General features: G+C 41.1%; 1 protein-coding gene across 1 annotated transcript in view; it reads right to left on the bottom strand.

Annotated features, from left to right (window-relative positions):
* LOC143030931 (protein argonaute-2-like) overlaps nucleotides 1-19,889 on the bottom strand; it is a 238,563-nt gene that overhangs the window by 198,282 nt on the left and 20,392 nt on the right. The window contains exon 4 of the mRNA XM_076194202.1: nucleotides 4,859-4,999. Coding sequence (XP_076050317.1) covers nucleotides 4,859-4,999 — 141 coding nt within the window. The remainder of the gene's footprint in view (nucleotides 1-4,858; nucleotides 5,000-19,889) is intronic.

Here is a 19,889-nt window from a genome sequence, read left to right on the forward strand (position 1 = left end):
GACCCAAAGTACCTTACACTGACCTGACCAGAATCATTGTCCCAGTAACGGACTATGAAGTCCATTTGTTCATTCTGTGAAACAGGGTTCATGCACTCATCATGGAAATATGGAGACAGGCCAAAACAAACTAGATAAGCACACTTTGTAGCACCACATGAGATAGTTTTAGCAATTTGGCTGTCCGGAAACATTCTTGGGAACAACATGCCCACATCGGATGATGAATTAAATGAGTAGTTGCTTATAACAAGCTTCAGACCCCAGAGAACCTCTGCGTGGAGGGCAGCATCTGACACAGCAGCTGCAACCTCTGATCTTTGTGGAGCTGTACTTGTACTAGCAACTGGTGCACTGGAGGTGACATTGGCTGCAGCATCATCTGCCTTTTCATCTTGCTTCTTTCCAAAGAAGTTGCGGATTGCTGATGGGTTTTGCCATGACTGGCTGATACTGTTATGCAAGTTGCTTTTCATGTGACTTCTCAGAGTGGAAACTCCCATGTTTGCTATGTCAGACACTGCACACTGTAGAATATTGAGCACAACCAACATCCATGCAACACTGAATTCAAGGACTTTCAATGACTTTTTTAGCTGGTTGTCCTAATTCCAGGACCACTTGATTTTTGGCAGAATTTCAGGACTTTTCCATGACTTTCCAGGATCACTTTTTTTTCCAGGACTTTCCAGAATTTTCAAGGACCATGGGAACCCTGGTAGATTGAGAGAAGTGAGCAAATGCCTTGGTGGATTAAAGAGTGTAATGAGGAATACACATTTGGGAATGGATGCGAAGAGGAGACTGTATGAAGGAGTGATTGTGCCAACAGCACTGTATGGGGCAGAAACATGGAACATAAGAGAAGAAGAGAGAAGGAGTTTGAATGTGTTTGAGATGAGGTGTCTGAGAAGTATGATGGGGGTTACTAGGCTGGATAGAGTGAGAAATGAGGAGGTGAGGAGGAGAACAGGGGTGGAAAAGGAGCTGGGAGATAGGGTTGATGAAAGAATATTAGGATGGTTTGGACGCATGGAAAGAATGAGTGAAGAAAGACTATTAAAAGAGGTGTGGAAGGCAGATGTGGAGGGAGTGAACATGAGGGGACGTCCTAGGATGAGGTGGATGGATGGGGTGAAGGGGACCCCCTGCCCCAGATTTACGAAAAAAAAAAAAAAAAAAAAAAAATCAATTTTTTTTTATTGCATAAACACATAGTAGAGCGGTCGCTGTAGACACTGTTAAAAGATTTTTATCATACCGCCATTTTTAAAGGGTTTAAAGGGCCTACTCTCCCTCCCCCCGGCAGCCGCGTGCTACGCACGACTATTGTTTACATTCGTTTTGACCATAAAAACACCTTTTTTACTCTATTTTTTTTTTTTGGTTGATGCACTTACAAAGTTTTCTCTTACGTCTGGCATGCACGTGAGTGTGTGGTATGAGGAAAAGGCCCGCTCGATAGCCAGTGGCATACGCTAGCTTGCCATGTTCACTAATTTGCCGTGTGAAATTCGCATCTATTTTTCAGTGAAGAGAAGTTTGAAGATATTAGCCATGCCTAAGCTTTCCAATCAAAAGGCACACTTGCAGAAGACAAGAACGTCTACATTAGTAACGAAAGGGGAGAAAGAAAGACCCCCAGCATCAACCTTATTATCACCACCTCCGCCACCACCACCAGTACTCCCTCCAGCAGTTCCCTCCCCATCTTCACCCATATCCTCAGCTATGGTGTATGAGTCACTCATAAACAGCATGGGAAACTCAGGACTGAATAGAATAGCAAGGGCAAGTATTTTAGGTACACGAAGTACCTTTATAAGAAACAGACGGAACACTATGAGAAAATGATGGAGGAAGGAGCCTGTTCCAACACCAGAAAGGAAATCTAAGAAAAGAAATAGAGCTGAATCCCAGCAATCAGACTACCTTGCTGGGTCATTCTAGACCAATAACTCAAACTTTGCGACAAAGAGTAAGGTGGCGCTTTATGAGACCCTCACTTTGGGTGAATAATATCCAACACTGTAGGAGGGGACAAAGTGCCTGAGTTACTTGAAAGATGCAAAATCATCATGAAAATACAATGAAACCTGTTTTCAATGGTTCTTAGGAGGTTCATGAATGTAAAATTTAGTCAAACTAAGAAAAAAACTAACGCTCGTTTCTGAAAAATGTAAGTTTTTTATACACAAAGTCTATCTCCTCCCTCAATTTTCAACCAATCTTTTCATATGAGGTCTCTATTGATAGCTAGATAAATGACAAAAAATGAAATAGAGATTTTTTTTTGCATATATTAAATAGAATATTTTTAATAACGTGTCAAAGTCAATTTTTTTTAATTATATTTTTTCCCTCGGCATTGAACAAAGATATTAAAAAAAGCTTTCTATTTTGTTTTTCTATATATGTAGAAGATTCATTTGCTATAAAATGAAAGACATCAAATAAGAATTGTAAGAGGAGATAGGATTTGAAACCCCAAAATATGGTATTTTTTACATTTTTCATTAAAAAACAAAAACAAAACAAAACTACTGGTCAGATCTGAATAAAACTCAAGCTGTGAAGGTTTCCTCAGACCTAGATATCACACAGAAAAAATCAGCAAGATCCTTCAGAAAAAAAGATTTTGGGCGGGGGGGGGGGGGGGTCCCCTGAAGGTTGGGGGCCTTGGGGAAGAGGGGAATGTCTGTTGAGGAAGGACGGGAGAGGATAGAAGACAGGGGTGAATGGAGAATGGTTGTATATGGATGATGTGATTTCATGAGGTGGAATGAGCAGGGGGATGGGGGGTGAGGTAGTATGTATGAGCAATATTTCACGCAGCCTGAAGGGATTTCTCCCTGTCCTCTCATTTTATGCAATGGGGGGACGGAGAGGGGGGGGGGGTCGCCGATTTAATGAAGCGGCCTTGCTGTGGATGTGCTGTGTCTTGCGACACTGCTTCTGACCCAGGGCAGTGGACAAGGTGCAGGGATGACCCATCATTCAGGAGGTGCTAAGATAAGAGGGAGGGTGGAGGGGTGTGGAGTGTATTCAGGGATGGAATTGGTGGGAGTGATTTTATGCCTTTTTCTTTTTGGCTACACCCCTTGTAAGGGGGAAAAAGCCTTGGTATATGTATGTATGTACCCCATAAGAAGTTGCTTAAGTCAGAAACTGAAGGAGGAATACAGGGCAAACTGCTTAAATGGATGGAAGACTTTTTGCAAGAAAGAAAAATAAGAATAGTGATAAGAGAAACACTCAAATTGGGATGAAGTAATAAGTGGTGTTCCACAAGGAACAGTTCTGGCCCCAATAATGTTTGCTTTATATATTAATGATATGGATGAAGAAATTGAAAGTTATATGAGCTTCTTTGCAGATGATGCAAAACTATTAAAAAAAAGTGAACACGGAAGAAGATTGTGAATCACTACAGAGTGATCTAAATAAAGTCTGGGAATGGAGTAGGAAGTGGGAGATGGAGTTCAATACTAAAAAGTGTAGTATAATGGAATTTGGAAAAAGCAAAAACAGAATAACAGGATCATATAAATTAGGAGAAGGTATAAAAAATGTTGATAATGACAAGGACCTGGGAGTCATTGTTATGAATAATATGTCACCTGATAAAAAAATAAGATTTTTGGTGAAACTTATAATTTAATATGAACAATCAAAGTGGCATTTACATACCTGGATGAAGAAATGGTGAAGAAAATACTAATCACTCTGATAAGACCAAGATTGGAATATGCAGCAACGATGTGGTCACCAAGTACAAAAAATGTATAAAAAAAACTTGAAAGAATACAAAGAGCAATTACAAGTTGGCACCAACACTCTCAAAACTATCATATGAAGAGAGACTAGCAAAACTTGAGCTACAGACACTAGAGCAAAGAAGAGAGAGAGGAGATTTGATAGCTATTTACAGAATCATGAAAGGCATAGAAATTATTGATAGAGAGGATCTAATAGAATGGGATGATAGAAATACAAGAGGACACGAAAAGAAAATCAAGAAAGAGAGCTATAGAAGATATCTGAAAAAGAACAGCTTTCCTCACAGAGTAATAGACAGTTGGAACAAGTTAGATGAGAAAGTAGTGTGTGCAAAAACAATACATGAATTTAAAAATAGTTTAGATAAAATGAGATATGAAGACGGGACACCACGAGCATAGCTCCCCTTCCCGTAAAATACAGCTAGGTAAATACACACACACACACATACAATGGTTTTTGGTATTTAATATGGAATGTCAGCATACGTGGATTTGGTCATACACGGCAATTTCAGGAACCTAACCCCCGCGTTATTTGAGGGACTCCTGTATACACTATTTTCAGGAAACTAAATTCATATGTTTTACTCAATTTTTGTATGATTAATTTCCAATATTTGGAATTAGTTTTGTGGCTTCCCACCGCATTTTTCCAATCTGTCAATGTCTTTAATGAGATTCAGTGACCATACACAAAAACAGCATATTCCAAATGTGGTTGAACTAACAATTTATATAGCTTGTTTACGACAGGTGGACTTTTCAATTCAAAAGATTGCATAATCAGTCCTAGTTGTGTATTTTCTAAACAAGGTAACAAACTTGAGGTGTCATTTTTGTTTCTTGTATATGTGCAACAAGCATGTAGTGTTTGTACAGGAAGTGCAGCAGTTCTACGAGCTTATTTGCAACTCCATTTAATTTTATCCGTAGTTTGTTTAGAGTGTGTTTATGTTTAGATATCTGAATGTTGTCTTGTGCTGGTTACAGCTCCAGTTATTTGTGTATATGAATGCAATCTTACAGCATGATTAATCATATTAATTACAAATCTCCAATCTGTTAAAAATACCTACCATATAGATATGGGAAGGCATCTTCTGCTGAGCACCAGGCCTGCATCTCAATGTATCCATAAGATCCTTCAATCTTGCACGTGCAACCTCTTTCATTGCGACAGTAAATGAACTTGAGTTACTGCCTACGTCCAACCTTACCTGTTGAAACAAATCATGGCTATACATTTTATAAAACATGAAATGACCAATGGGAAAAAAATATAAGAACCACTCCACAACATAGGATCAATTATCATTAATAATCTATATATACGTGTATCAATATATATACAGATTGACCTCTTATTAATGGATGTTAATTAGCTGTGTTTGCGGTGTTTTTGCTATGTTTTCAGTATTTTTGGTGCTGTTGTTTAGTGCTGTGCAATCACTATTATGCAATCACCCAAAAACCACTCCAAATCAACAGATTATTCACATCAACGGACACCGTTACCCCCCTTTTAGTCCGTTAATGAGAGGCAGTACTGTACAAAGGGCTTCCCCCCCCTAACGAGTGTGGTAAGCTAAGTCAAAAAGGATAATTTCAGTCCCACCCATTACCATCCTCACCCAATTGTTATTGCTACATCTTCTGCTTTTTTCTCTCGTGTACCTCACCAGACCATGTTTTTCCATTAATCCATATACCACAATACACTTTTTTCTACCCACTGTATCTGACCCAATTTGCTTTTTCTTTGATTACTTGAATAATTATGTCCTTTGCATTTTCCTGCATCTGTTGTACTATTTCTTTAAAAGCTATCTCTTCATTTTCTCTGTTTTCATTCCATTTCTTAATCTTCTGCAAATTTTCCTTACCTAAGTTTTCTTCAATTCTTTCAGACATTGCCTGTATTTTGTTATTTACCTCTTTTTATGGGTTCTCACTATTGGTAGTATCATTGATCACCTTTTCATTTTCACATTTAACCTTTATTTCAATTCCCTTTACTCATTAAGTTTGGAATTTGTTATTTATATATATATATACAGGTAAACGTCGACTTACGATGGCATTAGGTTTCGATAGAGCCATCGTAAGACGATCTCATCGTAAGTCGATCCCCACTCTGTTCCGTGGTCACTGTACCTAGCCTACCTGTATATTAACCACCAGAGATACTGAATATAGCCTATTAAACATGTACAGTAGTTTATTTAATTATTTTTATCCTTTTTACCATATTCAAACACTATAATATGTATTTTCAGAACGGAACTTAAATCTCGCGGGCAGCAGCCAATGCCAGCCGTACGACGTGACGTAATAATACTCGCATCATAAAATATAGTCACCGCTTATATCGATCGTTCTCTCTTTCACCCGCGAATTTTGAAAACCACAGAGAATGGGATTTAGGGCACATTTGAGAGAATGTAAAAACACAGGGGTGACTACAATAAATATAATCAAGACGCCGATATGGCAGCGTCGCGAATCCACTTGCTCCTCATGACGCCTACGTGTGCGGCACCGTATGGAAGGGGTTAAATTATCATATCGTCGTCGTCGTCGTCATCGTAAAGTCGAACAGTCGTAAGTCGCGGCCATCGTAGGTCGACGTTTACCTGTGTGTATATATATATATATATATATATATATATTTATATATATTTTGATTAAAATCAACTGCGCTAATAGATTTAACTATTTTCAGTTGTATCTTCTTAAGTTTAAGGAAGGACTTCCTATCAACTTCATTCAGCTTATGAACGAAATCATCCATGGTGAACAGTTTTTTACATGCTGTTACACATCCTAGAAACCATCGGCATTCACCAGCGCCTTTCTTTTCACATTCACCATGGATGATTTCGTTCATAAGCTGAATGAAGTTGATAGGAAGTCCTTCCTTAAACTTAAGAAGATACAACTGAAAATAGTTCAATCTATTAGTGCAGTTGATTTGAACCAAAATTGTCTCTGTGAGAACCTGTGCCCTAGAAATATATATATATATGTATAATATATATATATATATATATCTATAACACACAGGAACCCACATATATATATGTATATATATATATATATATATATATATATATATATATATATATATATATATATATATATATATATATATATATATATATATATACATATGGCAAAGCATTCTGGGAAGGAAATCTCTGAAAATCTGGGAGTTACAGCATTTACCTAGTTGTATTTTGCGGGAAGGGGAGCTATGCCTGTGGTGTCTCGCCTTTGTATCTCGCAGTGTCTAGTTTGCTTTTAAACTCATGAATGGTTTTTGCGCATACTATTCATTATCCAGTTTGTTCCAAGTGTCCAATATTCTATGTGGAAAACTGTTTTTCTTCAGTTCTCTTCTGTAGCTATGTTTTTTTATTTTCTTTCCATGTCCTCTTGTGCTTCTCTTGTCCCAGTTAAGTAAGTCCTCTCTATCAAATAACTCTGTGCCCTTCATGATTATGTAGATGGTCAGTAACTTCTCTCTCTTCTTTGCTCCAGCATTGGTAACTCCAGTTCAGTCAATCTCTCCTCATATGATAGGTTTGCAAGTGCAGGTGCCATTTTTGTTGCTGCTCTCTGGATTCTTTCTATTTTCTTTGTATTCTTTTTGGTACTGGGTGACCACAATGTCGCCACATACTCTAGTCTAGGCCTTATCAATGTAACCAATATTTTTTTTTATCATGTCTTCGTCCGAGTATGCAAAAGCCACTTTCATTGATCTTAGCAAGTTGTAAGTCTCCCCGACAATTTTCCTATTCTGTTTATCATAGGACAAGTTGTTTGTGATAATTACCCCCAAATCTTTTTCAGATCCTACCTTCTTTACCATCTTGGTTCCAATTGTATATATTCCTGATACTCTGTTTTTGCTTTTTCCAAACTCCATTATGCTACACTTCTTAGTATTAAAGTCCACTTCCCATTTCTGACTCCAGTTCCATACCCTATTCAGATCTTCTTGCAGTGCTTCACAGTCCTTATCAGTTTCTGCTTTCCTTAACCCCTTCCATACGGTGCCGCCTACGTAGGCGTCATGAGGAGCAAGTGGATTCGCAACGCTGCCATATCGGCGTCTTGATTATATTTATTGTAGTCGCCCCTGTGTTTTTACATTCTCCCATATATGCCCTGAATCCCATTCTCTGTGGTTTTCAAAATTCGCGGGTGAAAGAGAGAACGATCGATATAAGCGGTGACTATATTTTATGATGCGAGTATTATTACGACACGTTGTACGGCTGGCATTGGCTGCTGCCCGCGAGATTTAAGTCCAGAGTGAAGTGGTTAACAGTTTGGCGTCGTCTGCAAAGAAGCTCATGTAACAATTCACATCATCATCCATGTCATTCACATAAATAGCAAACATTATTGGTGCCAATATAGATCCTTGCAGTACTCCACTGATCACCTCTTTCCAATCTGAATATTTTTCTCTGAGCACTACCCTCATCTTTCTACCAGTCAGAAAGTCCTCCATCTATCTTAGTAGGTTCCCTTGTTTTCCTCCTATGTGTTCCAGTTTTTTTTTTTAGTAATTTTCTGTGTGGTACTTTGTCAAAAGCTTTTTGCAAGTCTAGGAAGGCATAATCAGCCCATCCATTTCTTTCTTGCACTATGTCTATTAGTCTTGAGTAGAAGCATATTAAGTTTGTGGTGCATTATTTTCCTTGTCTGAACCCAAATTGTCTTGGGTTTATTATGTTGTTGTCTTCCAGATGTTTTACCAATCTATTCTTGATGATTTTCTCACAAATTTTGGCTATAGTGCTTGTTAGTGATACTGGCCTATAGTTGGTGGGTTCTTCCTTGTTTCCTCCTTTATATATTGGTACAATGTTAGCATTTTTCCAGTCTTTAGGTATCTTTCCTTCTTTGAGTGGGCTGTTTATTATGTTGTGTATTTTGTCCACTAGTTCTTCTTTGTATTCCTTTTGAATCAAGTTTGCAATACCATCCGGGCCATGTGATTTTCTGATGTCAAGTTTTGATAGGTGTTCTGATATTTCTTTGTGTTGTTGTAAACTCACTCATGTGGGGAGATTGCTTGTTATCATCTTCGTCCCAATTTTGTATTTTCTCTCTAGTGAAGAGAGATTTAAAGTGATTGTTCATGACTTTGGCCATTTCTAATTATTCTGTGTATTCTATATTTCCTTGGTGTAGTTTCACCAATTCCTGTTTGTTTTTAAGTTTACATACATACATACATACATACATACACCAAAGGCTTTTTCCCCCTTACACAGGGGGTAGCCAAAAAGAAAAAGGCACAGAAATCCCTCCCACCCATTTCATTACCCATATATTCCACTCCCCTCCACCCTCCTCCCTCCCTCTTATCTTGGCACCTCCTGGATGATGTGTCATCGCTGCATTCTGTCCACTGCCCTGGGTCAGAAGCAGTGTTGCAAGACACAGCACATCCACAGCAAGGCCGCTTCATAAATTCGATGACCCCCCCCTCTCCATCCCCTCATGCAGAAAAGGAGAAGACGGGGAGAAATCCCTTCGAGCTGCGTCAAATTTTTTCCATACATATTTCCTCACCCCCCATCCCCCACCCACTCCCCCTCATGCATCACAGCCTCATCTATACACAACCCTTCTCCATTCACCCCTATCTTCTGTCCTCTCCCGTCCTTCCTCAACAGACATTCCTCTCTTTTGTAAAGCCCCTTCACCACATCCATCCACCTCATCCTAGGACGCCCCCTCATATTCACTCCTTCCACCTACGCCTTCCACACTTCTTTTACTAATCTTTCTTCACTCATTCTTTCCATGTGTCCAAACCATCCTAATACTCTTTCATCAACCCTATCTCCCAGCTCCCTTTCCACCCCTGTTCTCCTCCTCACCTCCTCATTTCTCACTCTATCTAGCCTATCATACTTCTCAGACATTTCATCTCAAACACATTCAAACTCCTTCTCTCTTCCTCTCTCATGTTCCATATTTCTGCCCAGTACATTGCTGTTGGCACAATCACTCCTTCATATAACCTCTTCTTAGCATCCATTCCCAAATGTCTATTTCTCATTACACTCTTTAATCCACCAAGGCATTTACTCGCTTCTCTCAATCTACATTCTACCTCCACCCCCACTCCTCCCTTTCCTGTCACATTCGCACCCAAGAATCTAAAACTATCCACTTCCTCCAGTTTCTCACCCTTAATGCTCACTTCCAGTCTACTGTCACTCTCTCCCCTTGTACATCTCATTTCCTTACTTTTCCCCACATTTATCTTCAGCTTCCTTCTTTCACACACCTTCTCAAACTCTGTCACCAACTTCCTCAATCCCTCCTCTGATCCTGCTACAAGCGCAGTGTCATCAGCAAACAACAGCTGGCTCACCTCCCACTTTTCTCCATTTTCTTTAATCATCTCCAACCCCTGACCCACTACCCTTGCATTCACCTCTCGCACCACCCCATCCATGTAAAGATTGAACAGCCATGGCGACATAACACATCCCTGAAGAAGTCCCACCTTTACCTCAAACCATTCACTCTCTCCATTTCTAATCCCAACGCAAGCTCTACTACTCTCATAAAAACTCTTGACTGCTCCTGACAGCTTTCCTCCTATCCCATATATCTGCAGTACCTCCCACAGTGCCTTCCTGTCTACCATGTCGTAAGCCTTTTCCAGATCCATAAAAGCTCAAAAAACATCCTTACCTTTTCCTATAGCTTTCTCACATATCTGCCTTACCACAAAAATCTGATCTACACATCCCCTACCTGTCCTAAATCCACACTGTTCCTCACCAATTACTCCCTCTGTTCCTCTCCTAATCCTCTCAATCAAGACCCTCACATAAACCTTCCAAACTACATTCAACAAGCTGATCCCTCTGTAACTACTACACTCACACTTGTCCCCCTTTCCTTTGTAAAGCGGAACTATACAGGCACTCCTCCAGTCCTCTGGCACTCTACCCTCTCTCCAGCAAACATTAAGTAACCTCACCAGCCAGTCCACCATAACTGTACCTCCTTTCTTTATAAATTCTGCATGGCATCCATCTAACCCAGGTGCCTTACCGGCTCTCATCATCTTAATGGCTGCTTCCACTTCATCCTTCCCTATTTCTTCTCCATTTTCCTCACTCATCACTCTCATTTTCTTAACACTTCCTACTGCAACTACCTTTCCCTCCCTATCCTCCTTCACATTTAGCAACTCCCTAAAATACTCTGCCCACCTTCCTCTCACTGCCTTCCTCTTCCATTATCATCTCTCCATCTGCACCTTTTACCTTTTCTTCTCTACTTGATTCACCTCCTCTTCCTCTTTCAATCTCCTTCCAAATCATCTTTTTATTACTTTCAAAATTTTCTGTCATACTCTTTCCCCATTTCACATCTGCTCTCCTCTTTGCTTCCTTTATCTTATGCTTAGCTTCCTTTCTCTTTACTTTGTACCTCTCATACGATTCCCTCATCTTAATTTGTAGCCAATCTATGAATGCCTGCTTCTTCTCTTTTACACCCTTTGCTTCCTCATCCCACCACTCACTACCCTTCCTTCTATTTCCTCCTGCTCTCTTTGTTCCACACACCATCTTTTCACACCTTATGACTCCCTCCTTGAACCATCTACATTCCTCCTCCACTCCTAGTTCTACTCTATCCTCTACTCTCTCCCACTCCTCTCAGCTTCTTCTTATATTCATTCTCTTTTTTTTCCTCTTTTAAGCAGTTCACTCTAAGTACCTCCCTACCTTCTGCCCTTTTCCTCTTTCTCCACCTATTCTCCACTCTCAATTTACCTTCCACCAGAAAATGATCTGATATTCCCCCACTCTCTCCCCTTAGAACATGTACATCCTTAACTCTTCCTACCATACTCCTGGTCACCACTATAAAGTCCATTAACGCTCTATCTGCCACCCTTCCATCCACCACCCTCTCCCATGTGTACTTATGCTTGACTTTCTTCTTAAACACTGTATTTGCTATCATCAACTCTCTTTCAAGACACATCTCCACCATCAATTCTCCACTGCAATTTTTACCTGAAGCTCCATACTTCCCAATCACTCCATCAATTGGTTCATTTCCTACCCTAGCATTTAGGTCTCCCAATACAACTACATTGACATTTCTCCCTAATCCCTTTATGCACTCATTTATATCTACCCAAAAAAGCCTCCCCTCTATGCTCTTTTCATTACCAGGCCCCTACGCACTTACAAAAACCTATATCTCCTTTCCCAGCTTCACCTTCATCCACATCAACCTTGATGACAGCTCCTTCCGCTCCACTACCCGCTTACTTATCTCTTCACTTACTAGTATAGCCACCCCTTCTCTCCCTTGCCCCCTCTTCACTCCTGAGTACCTCCAAGCTACACTCCCAAACTCACAATTGCCCTATTCTTTCATTTTAGTTTCACTCAAAGCCAGTACATCCATCTTTCTTCTCACAAACATACTGCCTATCTCTTCCCTTTTACTCCCATCTGTACCACATCCACGCACATTAAAAGACCCAAACCTTAGGGTACTGGTTAGAAAGCTCCCAGACCCTCTTATGCCTTTTCTTTCTTTTTTAGGAATATCCCCTTTTGGAGCTACAGGTAGTAGGACTCCTAATCCCATCCCCCATCCCTTTTTTGTCGCCTTTTACGACTCAAGTGGAAATACTTGGTGGCAGTATTCTTTTGCCCCTACCACAGGGTAGGTAGGCAAAAAAAAAGAAATGAATATTCAGAGAAATGGTACAGGACAGTAACAAGGGGTTGGGGGACAGCATAATGGAGGGGCAGTCGTAGTATAAAAGTGTCATCATTTCTCTATGTACAGAGTTTCCCTCTATCACAGACATAATGATGTGTGGCTCTGGTCCGTAGGGGCGCCTCATATAGACCCTAAAGTATCAACTGCATGCTACTCTGCCACAATAACAAGCAGCCAATACCCCAGACGGGGTTGATCTTTGCATTTATCTACAATATCCTTTTCATGGTTCCTTTTCTCCTCTCTTATCACATTAACACTCATTTCTATAGTGTATATAAATTTGTTCACTGTAATGTTGGTTGTTACATTTCAAGAAGGAAGCATTGCACTGAGCGAAGAGACACACTATCTAATAACCTAGGGTTTTCCTGCTAAATTTGTTTAGCAAATTTACGAGGAGGCTAGTCTATCTCACACTTAATAACATTTAAAGTGTATGATGTGAATTTCCTGGGTCTGCCACATCATTGATGTGGGGTAGGTAGTGATACCCCCCCCACCATCCTTGAAACTTAACAACCAGCATTGCACTGAATGCATTGTAACTCCTGTAAATCAGAGATTTCCTTCACAGAATGCCCTGCCTTAAACAGATCCACTATAGCAGCAATCTTGTCACATTCAATTTCACATCCACTATCCACAGCTGGCAACACAGATGCCAAACCACTGAGAATTTATGTAAAATCGAAGGCAAAGCTTGGAAATCCAGAGAGGTAATCCTGTGTTGAACCTAAAACAGCACCAAGCCTGGAAATACTGCATGCCCTGATGGCAGTCAACCTTGGTCTCGCTGCCTGGCATACAAAAAAATATCTGGCTTGCTTGGGATATTGAGGGTGAGGGACTTCAAATTTGTGGCATAAGTATTGATGTAAGCATCATCATGTCCAAACCTATGGCAGCTATTGTATGTATGGATATATATATATATATATATATATATATATATATATATACACACACACACATGCATATACCAAAGGCTTTTTCCCCTTACATGGGGGGGGGGGGTAGCCAAAAAGAAAAAGGCATAGAAACCACTCCCACCCATTCCATTTCCTATATATTCCACTCCCCTCCACCCTCCTCCCTCCCTCTTATCTTGGCACCTCCTGGATGACGGGTCATCCCTGCATCCTGTCCACTGCCCTGGGTCAGAAGCATTGTCACAAGACACAACACATCCACAGCAAGGCCGCTTCATAAATTCGGCGACCCCCCCCCTCTCCGTCCCCCCATGCAGGAAAGGAGAAGACAGGGAGAAATCCCTTTGGGCTGCGTCAAATTTTTTCTCATACATACTTCCTCACCCCCATCCCCCACCCACTCCCCCTCATGTATCACAGCATCATCTATACACAACCCTTCTCCATTTACCTCTATCTTCTGTCCTATATATATATATATATATATATATATATATATATATATATATATATATATATATATATATATATATATATTTATATATATATATTTGTGTGTGTTTGTCCCCATCTGGGGTATTGCCTGCATGTTATTGTGGCAAAGTAGCATGCAGTTGATACTTTAGGGTCTATATAGGGCGGCTCTACGGATCTGAGCCACACATCATTTTGTCTGTGATAGAGGAAGACTCTGTTCATAGAGAAATGATGACTTTTATTATACTGTGACTCCCTCCATTGTGCTGTCCCCAACCCCTTGTTACTGTCCTGTACCATTTCTCTGAATATTCATTTTCTTTTTTTGCCTACCCTGTGGTGGAGAAAAAGAATGCTACTACCAACTCTTCCCATTTGAGTGGATGAGGCAACAAAAATGGGATGGGAATAGGACTGGGAATCCTGCTACCTGTAGCCCCAAAGGGGACATTCCTAAAAAAAGTAAAGGCATAAAAGGGTCTAGGAGTTTTCCAACCAGTACCCTAAGGTTTGGGTCCTTTGATTTGCATGGATGTGGTACTGATGAGAGTAAAAGGGAAGAGATAGGCAGTATGATTGGGAGAAGAAAGATGGATGTGTTGGCTTTGAGTGAAACTAAAATGAAAGAGGGGCGAGTGTGAGCTTGGGAGTGTAGCTGGGAGGTTCTCAGGAGTGAAGAGGGGACGAAGGAGAGAAGGGGTGGCTATACTAGTAAGTGAAGAGATAGGTAAGTGTCAAGTGGAGTGGAAGGTGGTTTCTTCAAGGTTAATGTGGATGAAGGTGAAGCTACTAAGGGAGATGTGGGTTTTGTAAGTGCGTAGGGGCCTGGTGGTGAGAAGAGCGTAGAGGAAAGGGAGGAATTTTGAATGGATTTAAATTAGTGCATGGAGGGATTAGGAAGAAATGTCAATGTACAGGGTCTAACAGATAAATCCGTACAACTTCTTATCACATGTTTTAAGATTAATATCTCGGGTTATAATAAACAGAGAGTTATGAAATTTTCAGTATATTTAGAAAAGGCAATAAGAACAATGATTTCATTCAATGTAACCACCTTCAGCTGTTATGACGCTTTCAACGCGTTTACGAAACTTGGATACAGCGTTGATGATCTCAGACTTTGATAATGAACCCACAGCCTTCTTGATGTCTGTCTTCAGGGTTGTTATACTTCTGTGTGGCTTGTCACATGCCTTGGCCTCAATTCGCGTCCAAAAATAATAATCTAAAGGGTTTAGGTCTGCCGAATTTGAGGGCCACGACTCTTTGTTCCAGAACTGCACATTTGACCCTTCGAGAAGGTTGGTGGTCCTCTTCGCTGTGTGGGCTGGAACCGAGTCTTGTTGGAAGACAAACTGGTTGCCACTAGCCTTATCTTTCATCCAGGGTATTATTTTCTCTTCTAGAACTTTGCAATAGACAACGGCATTGACTTTCTCCTTGTTGTTGAAGAAGTGAGTGAAGACGTCCCCCTCAGCTGACACCACACAGAGCACCATGACACTTGCTGGTTTCTTCGTCGTTGTCTTGTGTTGAACCTCTGAGGATGAGGAGGCTATCCAGCGATCATTCCGCTTATTGAAAGTCGCATCAACCGTGAAAATCTTCTCGTCGTAAAAAAACTTGATGACTGAGCCATTCGACTTCATCCAGTTCAACAGCTTTTGGCACCTGGTCAAGTGGATTTCTTTCATTTTTCGTGTCAAAAGATGTCTTTTTCCTTGTGAGAATGAGGTTAATCCCAATTTCTTTAATGCTCTGTGAATTGTCATTGTGCTGACACCTCTCTTCTTTGCCAATGTCGATAATGGTAAGGCTGGATTTGCATTGACACTTCTCTTGAGACCGGCTAAAACGCGAGGTGTTAGAATTCTGCCCCTTCTGGGCTTGTGAGCAGCTCATTGGTCTTCGCCGGTCTCATCAAAACGTTTACAAACATCGTAAACAGTTTGTCTGGAGTATTTTAGCATCCTTATTATGGTGCTAGGCGTGTGACCCGCGCAACGAAGTTCACATATGGCTGAACGTTTGGCTTGTTCCATTGCTTAATGTTTATTGCACCGGTGCTAGTATACAACTGGCTAAATCATTAGACAAATGGAAGTATCTGGAAACAATCAGAATTGCCATATGTTACTTTTTAAGTGCTTAAAACCTCTTCAAAAATTGTACGGATTTATCTGTTAGACCCTGTAGTTGTATTAGGAGACCTTAATGTTAGGAGGAAATGAACCAATAGACAGAGTGATTGGGAAGTATAGAGTTCCACAAAAAATTGTAGTGGAGAGTTGATGGTGGAGATGTGTCTCAAAAGAGTTGATGATAGCAAATACAGTGTTTCGGAAGAAAGTCAAGCATAAGTATACATGGGAAGGGTGGTGGATGGAAGGGTGGTAGATAGAGCGTAAATGGACTATATAGTGGTAACCAGGAGTATAGTAGGAAGAGTTAAAGATGTACATGTTCTGAGGGGAGAAAGTGGGGGAATGCCAGATGATATTTTGGTGGAAGGTAAGTTGAGAGTGGAGGATAGGAGGAGAAAGAGGAAAAGGGCAGGAGATAGGGAGGTACTTAGAATGAACTGCTGAAATGAGAAAAAAAAGGAGAAGGAGCATAAGAAGCTGAGAGAGGAGTGGGAGTGAAGGAAAGAGAACTAGGAATGGAGGAGGAATGAGGATGGTTCAAGGAGGGAGTCTTAAGATGTGTAAAGATGGTATGTGGAACAAGGAGGACAGGAGGAAATAGAAGGAAGAGTAGCGAGTGGTGCGGTGAGGAAGCAAAGAAGGGTGTAAAAGAGAAGCAGGCTTTTATACATTGGCTACAAATTAGGACAAGGGAATCATATGAGAGGCATAAAGTAAAGAGAAAGGAGGTCAAGCATAAGATAAAGGAGGCAAAGAAGAGAGCAGATGTGAAATGGGGTAAGAGTATGATAGAAAATATTGCAAGTAATAAGATGTTTTGAAAAGAAATTAATAAGAGAAGGAGGAGGCAAATGAAGTAGAGAAGAAAAGGTAAAAGGTGCAGATGGAGAGATGAGAATGGAAGAGAAGGCAGTAAAGGGAAGATGGGCAGAGTTTTTTAGGGAGTTGTTTAACCTCTTCCATACGGTGCCACTTACGTAGGCGGTATGAGGAGCAAGTGGTTACGCGAGGCTGCCATATCGGCGTCTTGATTATATTTATTGTAGCTGCCCCTGCGTAACGACATACTCTCTAAACTGTCTTCATCACATTTTCTATGATTATCAAAAATCATGGGTTAAAAAGAGAACGATCGATATAAGCGGTGACTATTTTTAATGATGCGAGTATTATGACGAAACATCATACGTCTGGCAGCTAATGGTGCCCGCGAGATTTTGACCCGTAGTGAAAGGGTTAATGTGAAGGATAGGGAGGGAATGATGGTTGCAGTGGAAAGTTCTAAGAAAATGAGCGTGATGAGTTTTGAATATGGAGGAGAAATAAGAATGGATGAAGTGAAGGCAGTTGTTAAGATGATGAGAGCAGGTAAGGCACCTAGTCTGGATGGATGCCATGAAGAATGTCTAAAAAAAGGAGGTACAGTGATGGTGGACTGGCTGATGAGGTTATTTAATGTTTGCTGGAGAGAGGGTAGAGTGCTGGAGGACTAGAAGAGTGCCTGTATAGTTCCACTTTACAAGGGAAAAGGGGACAAGTGTGGGTGTGCTAGTTTCAGATGGATTAGCTTGTTAAGTGTAGTTGGGAAGGCTTATGGGAGGATCTTGACTGAGAGGATTAGGAGAGGAACAGAGGGAGTAATTGGTGAGGAACAGTGTGGATTTAGGACAGGTAGAGGTTGTGTAGATCAGATTTTTGTGCTAAGACAGATATGTGAGAGAGCTATAGGAAAAGGTAAGGATGTTTTATGGGCTTTTATGGATCTGGAAAAGGCTTATGTCAGGGTAGACAGGAAGGCACTGTGGAAGATTTTGCAGATATACAGGATAGGAGGAAAGCTTCTAGGAGCTGTCAAGAGGTTTTACGAGAGTAGTAGAGCATGTGTCAGGATTAGAAATGGAGAGAGTGGGTGGTTCAAGGTAAAGGTGGGACTTCATTAGGGATGTGTTATGTCACCCTGGCTGTTCAACTTGTACATGGATGGGGTGGTGCAAGAGGTAAATGCAAGGGTGGTGGGTCAGGGATTGGAGATGGTTAAAGAAAATGGAGAAAAGTGGGAGGTGAGCTAGCTGTTGTTTGTGGACGATACTGTGCTCGTAGCAGGATCAGAGGAAGGATTGTGGAAGTTGGTGACAGAGTTTGGGAGAGTGTGTGATAGAAGAAAGTTGAAGATAAATGTGGGTAAAAGTAAGGTGATGAGATGTACAAGGAGTGAAAGTGGCAGCAGACTGGAAGTGAGCATTAAGGGAGAGCGACTGGAAGAAGTGGATAGCTTTAGATTCTTGGGTGCAAATGTGGCAGGAAAGGGTAGGGTGGAGGTGGAGGTAGAGGTAGAATGTAGATTGAGTGAAGCAAGTAAATGCCTTGGTGGATTAAAGAGTGTAATGAGGAATACACATTTGGGAATGGATGCTAAGAGGAGACTGTATGAAGGAGTGATTGTGCCAACAGCACTGTATGGGGCAGAAACATGGAACATAAGAGAGGAAGAGAGAAGGAGTTTGAATGTGTTTGAGATGAGGTGTCTAAGAAGTATGATGGGGGTTACTAGGCTGGATCGAGTGAGAAATGAGGAGGTGAGGAAGAGAACAGGGGTGGAAAGGGAGTTGGGAGATAGGGTTGATGAAAGAGTATTAGGATGGTTTGGACACATGGAAAGAATGAGTGAAGAAAGACTAGTAAAAGAGGTATGGAAAGCAGATGTGGAGGGAGTGAACATGAGGGGACGTCCTAAGATGAGATGGATGGATGGGGTGAAGGGGGCTTTGGGGAAGAGGGATGTCTATTGAGGAAGGATGGGAGGACAGAGGACAGGGGTGAATGGAGAATAGTTGTATTTGGATGATGTTGTGATGCTTGAGGTGGAATGGGTGGGGGGATGGGGAGTGAGGTAGTATGTGTGAGAAAAATCTGATGCAGCCCGAAGGGATTTCTCCCATCTTCTCCTTTTCTGCAGGGGGGGACGGAGAGGGGGGTCATCGATTTAATGAAACAGCCTTGCTGTGGATGTGCTGTATCTTGCGACACTGCTTCTGACCCAGGGCAGTGGACAAGGTGCAGGGATGACCCGTCATCCAGGAGGTGCCAAGATAAGAGGGAGGGTGGAGGGGAGTGGAGTGCTTTTAGGGATGGAATGGGTGGAAATGGTTTTATGCCTTTTTCTTTTTGGCTACCTCCCTTGTAAGGGGGAAAAAGCCTTGGTATATGTATATAGTAGAGCTTGTGTTAGGATTAGAAATGGAGAGCGAGTGATTTGAGGTAAAGATGGGACTTTGTCAGGGATGTGTTTTGTTGCCTTGGCTGTTCAATTTATACATGAATGGGGTGATGCAAGAGATGAATGCAAGGGTAGTGGGTCAGGGATTGGAGAGGGTTAAAGAAAATGGAGGAAAGTGAGAGATAAGATAGGTTGTTTGCTGACGACAATGTGCTTGTAGCAGGCTCAGAGGAGGGATTAAGGAAGTTAGTGACAGAGTTTGGGAAGGTGTGTGAAAGAATGAAGTTAAAGATAAATGTGGGTAAAAGTAAGGTGATGAGATGTACAAGGGGTGAAAGTGGTAGCAAGACTGGAAGTGAGTATTAGGGGAGAGAGACTAGAGGAAGTGGAAAGTTTTAGATACTTGGGTGCAAATTTAGCAGGAAAGGGAAAGTGGGAGGTGAAGGTAGAATGTATATTGAGAGAAGCAAGTAAATGCCTTGGTGGATTAAAAAGTGTAACGAGAATAATTTGGGAATGTATGTTATGAGGAGATTGTATG

Source organism: Oratosquilla oratoria, chromosome 12, assembly GCF_046742065.1.
Source record: "Oratosquilla oratoria isolate Oo_2021 chromosome 12, ASM4674206v1, whole genome shotgun sequence".
NCBI lineage: Eukaryota > Metazoa > Arthropoda > Malacostraca > Stomatopoda > Squillidae > Oratosquilla > Oratosquilla oratoria.